This window comes from Triticum aestivum, chromosome 4B (assembly GCF_018294505.1).
Source record: "Triticum aestivum cultivar Chinese Spring chromosome 4B, IWGSC CS RefSeq v2.1, whole genome shotgun sequence".
NCBI lineage: Eukaryota > Viridiplantae > Streptophyta > Magnoliopsida > Poales > Poaceae > Triticum > Triticum aestivum.
The window spans coordinates 566,123,787-566,130,250 of NC_057804.1; the positions used below are offsets into that span (position 1 = coordinate 566,123,787).

The 6,464-nt window shown below is 55.8% G+C and overlaps 2 protein-coding genes across 2 annotated transcripts; one reads left to right on the top strand and one right to left on the bottom strand.

Moving 5' to 3' along the window:
- Positions 1-744: 744 nt before the first annotated feature.
- LOC123093288 (major facilitator superfamily domain-containing protein 12) lies at positions 745-3,995 on the top strand. Its single transcript, XM_044515208.1, has 10 exons — positions 745-950; positions 1,387-1,625; positions 1,711-1,780; positions 1,876-2,072; positions 2,187-2,262; positions 2,447-2,530; positions 2,617-2,696; positions 2,787-2,913; positions 3,045-3,104; positions 3,212-3,995. Exons 2-10 carry the CDS (start codon positions 1,462-1,464, stop codon positions 3,749-3,751), a joined length of 1,398 nt encoding a protein of 465 aa, XP_044371143.1. The 5' UTR covers positions 745-950; positions 1,387-1,461; the 3' UTR covers positions 3,752-3,995.
- Positions 3,979-5,824, bottom strand: LOC123093287 (embryonic protein DC-8). Its single transcript, XM_044515207.1, has 2 exons — positions 5,404-5,824; positions 3,979-5,298 (listed from the first exon to the last, which is right to left on the bottom strand). Exons 1-2 carry the CDS (start codon positions 5,720-5,722, stop codon positions 4,166-4,168), a joined length of 1,452 nt encoding a protein of 483 aa, XP_044371142.1. The 5' UTR covers positions 5,723-5,824; the 3' UTR covers positions 3,979-4,165.
- Positions 5,825-6,464: the final 640 nt, after the last annotated feature.

The following is a 6,464-nucleotide window of genomic DNA, read 5'->3' on the forward strand; positions in this document are numbered from 1 at the left end:
TAGATTCGGATAGGAAAGTGGGATCCTCTATAAGAGGCGGGTGCTTGGGAAGAAAAAGTATGATCCGATGTAAAAAACTGGAAAGTTAAAGTAAAGAGTATAGATCCATATGTATTAAAGTTTCTATTATCTATTTGTTGATAAGGCCCACTAGCAATAGTTTGCGTTGGAGAGAAAAAAAATCAATGTAGTTACTTGAAACTACTTTTCTCATGGGGCATATGTATCCATATGCCATCATTGTACATGACATTAATTAGCCAATGGCACAAGGGATGATGTCATCGCGTGCCAAATGGTATACTTTCTTAGGATTGGGTTCAATGGCGAAACCATACATTGCATTTATGATGATTAATATGATATACTCCATACAATAGGTAGATACAAAAAATCTTTTGCATTGATGAATGGCAACCGGTCCCAAAGGCACGCAAACTTTGCTTGTGTCCGACTGGCGCCATGGGTCAGGAAGCAAGCGCGCGAGAGAGTCCAAGACTCCAAGAACAACCCCAAACAAGACACAGCTGCTACTGTACTGTAAATGTAAGAAAAAAGAAGAATTAATTAGCACTGCTTGACCATGCAGCCGGCCGGGGTAAAAAATGCCGAAACGCCGGTCCGGGGGAGGGCGGACCGGAGTCTGTACGGCCCGTTTCCAGTAAAAAAAAAGGAAGGCGGAGGAAAAACCTAAAGAAATCGCATCGTCTTTGTCCTGTGGCGGCACTGACGGCGTCGACCGCGCCGTCGCCCTCCTTCCCCAGGGTCGGGGTCCCCCTTCCCTTCCCCCACTCGCTCGCCTCGCCTCGCCTCGCCTCGCCAGCTACGTCCTATAAATATCACCGCCTGCCCGCTCATCGGACCAAGCCATCCACCATCCCCGCGCATTCGCCTCGCCGACCGCCTCCACCTCTCTCTCTCTCTCTCCCGGTCGACGTCCAAGGGGCCCGGTAAGTGCCCGTGGTCGCTCTTGTTCTTCCCTCCTTAACCTTAAGGCTCCGCCATGGTTCTTCTGTCTTTAATCCGTCCTCCGCGGAGACCCTTAGAAAGACGCGGATTCGCTGCTGGGATTCAGGGACGGATTGGGGGGCCGATTGTGTAGTAGTATATCGTCCATTCATTGTGTGTGTCGCGCTGCTGCCAACCAGTTTCCTTATCGTCGTCATATCGGTTACCGCTATGTACTTCTTGCCTTATTATTGCAGCAACATTTATTTACTCCCCAAATTCATGCCCTTGAATCCCGCCGAAACTTCCGTGTCACACGAATTCCTTCCAAAATTAGTACTACTTCCACTGCAGCGCCCTTAAATGCCTGGTCTCGTCTGGTCTGTGAGCAACAAGCAGCTGCAGTAGATGACACAGTTTCGGCTTTGTTTTTTGCAGGAGTGATTCAGAATCTTGGTTCATAGCAGAGGTTCGGAACCGAGCCGGCGGTGGTACTACTAGTGCTGCTGCTCCATGGCTGATGGCAAGTGCGGCGAGGCGGAGGTGGAGGTCGCCCAGCCGCTGGGGCGGTGGCCCGTGCTGTCCTACGGCGTCGGCCACATGCTCAACGACATCACCTCCGCCTGCTGGTTCACCTACCTCCTCCTCTTCCTGCAAGAGATCGGCCTCGCTCCAAGGTTAGTAATGCTGTAGTAACCAGTGCAGCCATTTTCATCAGCACAAATATCTTCTGAACCTGACCTCATCGTTCATGCCTTGCAGGGATGCAGCTATCGTGATGCTCTCAGGCCAGGTTGCGGATGGGCTGATGACCATCGTCGCCGGGGAGATGGTACTAAAAATCAATCTAACTCGATCGAAACTTCGTGTTCTTGCCGCTCGAGAGTGAGAATCATGAACAATGTGTGTTGTTTGATCATCCCGCAGATCGACCGGTTCGGGCGTTTCAAGCTGTGGCACATCGGGGGGTCGGTCCTCGTCGGCATCTCCTTCTCCTCGGTCTTCGGCGGGTGCCTGCTCTGCACCATCCTCGGCACCGACTCCTACCTCGTCAGGACCGTCGGCTACAGCTTCTTCGCCGCCGTCTTCAACATCGGGTGGGCGGCCACGCAGGTCTCCCACATGTGAGCAGACGTCCTTGCTTTGCCTCCTTCAAACTTTGACTGATGAACATTTTGCAACCTGACACCGTGTTTTGAGCCCTGATATTCGGTTGCGTTCCCAATCCTTCCCTTCAGGTCGATGGTGAACTGCATGACATCCAACCCCACGAGCCGGGTGGCCTTGGCCAGCTGCAGAAACGCTTCCCCCATGGTGAGTCCTACGACCATGCACGCACGGCCATCTTTCTTGACCGGTTTACTTCCTCTTTGCTTCACGCCACTGCTTCATCTCGTGCCAACATGCTTGCCTCCTCTATGAGCTCTATTATATACCTGTCACAACGTGACCTTGAGACAAAAAGATGCTGACCACGAGTGAGTGTGACAAATTACAGGTGGCTAATCTTGGTCTATATGGCATCGCGTTGGCTGTGTTTGGAATAGTGAAGGCAAAGACATGTGCAGACATTGTTGTTCAGGTAACCTTGTCCAAATCAGCTTTGAGTTCTAATATAACAGTAGCTTGTGAGCAAACGATTCACCGTGATTTTATCTTCGCCCGCAGTACAAGTGGATCGCGTACGTGTCCATCTTCGTGGGGTGCTGCTTCCTGGTGCTGTTCCACGCTGGAACAGAAGAGCCCACGTATGTTGCTGGGACAGAAAAAATTGCAGTTCAGAATGTACAGATAAACAGTGTTTTCTGAAAGAAAAGTCTTCTTGTGTGGTGTTGCAGCCTGAAGTGCGAGCCTAACTGCAAGAAACGGGCTCGGATCGCGTGGAGCTACTGGTTCAAGAAGACCCTCTACTACCAAGTCGCTCTCCTCTACATGCTTGCCAGATTGATCACCAACGTCTCCCAGGTTAGCACTAGGCTAGATGTTCTTAGTGAAGATCATTTCTTGTGGAATTTGATTTCTCGAAATACCGAAGATTTGCTTCGGTATCATGGTGATGAACTTGGATCGTGAAGAATATTTTCTGCTGTTTTCAGTCTCTCATCGCGTTCTACGTCACCAGAGATCTGAAGATGAACGAATACTCCAAAGCCACCGTAAGTTCTTCAGTTCATCGGCTACAGCTTCTGCGTTGCCTCACAGGCGCCACGAATTACTGTGATCTTCTTGGTTCAAACGTCTGATCTTGGACGCGTTTCTGCAGATTCCGGCCATCATATTCTGCTGCAGCTTCTTGGTGTCCGTGGTGCTCCAGGAGATGAGGTGGAACAGCCGGCGGCTCAAGTCGCTGCTGACGATCGGGGCGACGCTGTGGGTGATCTCCGGCGCGGCGGTGTTCCTCCTCCCGAGCCAGATGCACAACCTCATGTACCCGCTGGCCGTGGTCATCGGCGCCGCCAACGCGCTGGTCATGGTGACCACCATCGGGCTGGAGAGCGCGCTGGTCGGCGAGGACCTCAACGGCTGCGCCTTCGTCTACGGCTCCCTCAGCTTCCTCGACAAGATGTCCTGCGGCCTCGCGCTCTTCGTGCTCGAGTCCTACGACGTCGCCTCCAGCTGCGGCGAGGCCCGCGGGCTCAACACCGTCAGCAGGTACGGCACCGGGCTCATCCCGGCCTGCTTCGCCGTGCTCGCCATCGTCGTCGCCTCCACCCTCAGGCTGCAGGACGACGACGTTGCCCGTGCCGACCGCAGGGCCAGGGCTTCCGCCGCCGCCGCTCTGGAAGCTCCGCTCCTCGTCTGAATCAGTTCCCGCGCTCTGTTCGTATGTGGGAAAGAATTGGGGAAATGCAAATCCTTTTTCAATTAGATTTGAAAAGGAAGGTAAGATAAGATGTACTATCATCGTCGACATGCAGCTCTATCCAATTAGATTTGGGAAGATGCTCGTCTGCACTAGTCGTCCTGTTGTTCATCAGTCACAGCTCCAATTTTGAGTAAAAGATTCAGGCGCACAATAAAATTTAGAAGTACCAAATTTGTAAAAAGATTCAGGACTAACAATTTTTTCAAAAGGAACTTGTTTGATCGTGAAGGGTTCTCTACAGATGATCACATTATTATACAAAAAGAAACAGCATAAGAAAAACTAGCGCGAACACTGAAAACATTCATGGAAGAAGAGCCATGGCAAGAAATGCGGAACGATGGTGCTCATTCACAGCTCGTCGTCCTTGCGGTGCTTCTTCGCCTTGCCGTCGGCTGCCGCGCCGGTCACTTTGTCCTTCACCTCCCCGACCTTCTCCTTTACCTTCTCGTACCCCTGGTTGGCCTTCCCCTTGGCCGCCTCCGCTGTCTCCCAGGCCGTGTCCTTGGCCGCCTCCGCCGTCCCCCACGCGACGTCCTTAGCCGACGCCGTCTTCTCCAACGTGGCGTCCTTGGCCGCCCCTGCCTTCTGCCCGACAGTGCCCTTGGCCGCCTCAGCGTTCTTCCACGCGGCGTCCTTGGCGGCCGCAGCCTTCTCCGCGGCGGCGTCCTTGACGTTCGCGGCCTTCTCCGAGGCGGCGTCGTTGTATTGCTTCAGCTTCTCCTGCGCCTGCCATGTGGCGTCTTTGGTAGACTCCGTCTTCTCCCAGGCCGCATCCTTCGTGGCGCGGGCCTTCTCTGCGGCGGCGTCCTTCGCTGCCGCTGCCTTCTCCGCGGCCGTCTGCGTGGCGCCGGCGGCGGCGTCCTTGGCTGCTGCTGCCTTCTCCGCGGCTGTCTGCTTGGCGGCCCCGGCCTTCTCCGCGGCGGCGTCCTTCGCTGCCGCTGCCTTCTCCGCTGCCGTCTGCGTGGCGCCGCCGGCGGCATCCTTGGCTGCGGCTGCCTTCTCCGCGGCCGTCTGCGTGGCGTCTCCGGCCTTCTCCGCGGCGGCGTCCTTGGCTGCTGCTGCCTTCTGCGCTGCCGTCTGCGTGGCGCCGCCTGCTTTCTCCGCCGCGGTGTCCTTGGCTGCTGCTGCCTTCTCCGCAGCCGTGTCCTTGGCGGCGCCGGCCTTCTCGGCGGCCGCGTCCTTTGTTTGCTTCAGCGTCTCGTACCCCTGTCCGGCCTTCTCCTTGGCCGTCTCCTCCACCTTGGCCTTGCCCTGCTTCGACCGCTCGTGCGTCTCGGCGCCCGTCTTGGCGGCCGCCTCCGCGGTCTCCTTAGTCTTGTGCTTAGCCTGCTCCGCCTTCTTGGACGCCTGGCCGGCCGTGCCCTTCACCGTCTCCGCCGTCTTGTCCTTGGCCTGCCCCGCCTTGTTGGCCGCCCCGGTCGCCGCCTGCTCCGCCGCCTCCTTGGCGTCCGAAGCCTTGCTGCTCGCCTGCCTCCCCGTCTCTGCACACACAAATCAGTGTCAGTCTGTCAGACTCGTGTCTCGAACACCAAGAAATGAGAAGTTCGACACCGCGGCGTGCGCGTGAGCACACAACGGGCACGTACCGGAGGCGGTGTGCTGGACGGTCTCGCGGGCGGACTTGACGGTGTGCCCGGCCTTGCGCGCGGCCTCCTCCTCGTCGGCGTGGTGCTTGAGCTTGAGCCCCTCGGAGATCTTGTCGAGGCCGAGGCCCTCGGAGATCTTGTCCTTGGCCCACCCCGTCCACGACTCTTCCTCCTTGCCCGGCGCCACCTCCGCGCCGCCCGGCGTCGTCTTGGCCGTGGCCGCCTCAGCTGCTTCCCGCGTCGTCTTGGCGGACGCGGACGCCGCCAGCGCGAGCAGCACCAGCAGCGCCGTCGCCGCGAGCCTCTTCGACAACGCCATTGATTGGAACGTCCCGAGCTAGAACCTAGTGTGATCAGCTGCTTGTGTGATTTGCGCGCTCTGAATGGAGGATTGGGAAGGAATCAGTAGGAGTGATCGGGTTTGGGTTTTGTGGCGCGGGGTTTTATGGGGCGGGAGTGGGCGGACGCGTGGAGGGGTTGGTGCGAGCGAGGCGGGTGGCGCGGCGACGGGTGTCCGGGTGAGGTGGCCACGTAGCCGATACACGTCGTCTGGTCGGCACGCACGCAGGCATCGGCGGAGGTGAAGGTGATGGCTCTGGATGACAAGCTGGTTCTAGTCGCTTCGGCGCCTTCTTTTGAGTACGTCGAGTGTGTACGGAGACGACGGAGCGTTGCGCGGGGAGGGGCGGCCACTGGAAATGGTTTTGTGATTTGAGAAGCAAAGTGGGCCACTGGAAATGGTTTTGTGATTGTGAAGCAAAGTGGGCTTTCGATCCTCTCTTGAGCAGTCGACCACACCGGCTCAGCAGCACGCATGACTAAGCTCAACTTCGTAATGGAAAAGTTGAGTTTTCTCCTCTTCTAAACTTTAAACAACTACTACTCTTTTGGGGGAGAAATTTTAAACAACTGCAATCTCCGTCCCGTTTTGTTTGACTTCAAAATTTTGGGTTACATGCCACAAAAAGTACATCGTTAGATTCATATTCAAGATGTACTCCCTCTGTAAACTAATATAAGAGCGTTTAGATCACTATTTTAGTGTTTTAAATGCTCTTATA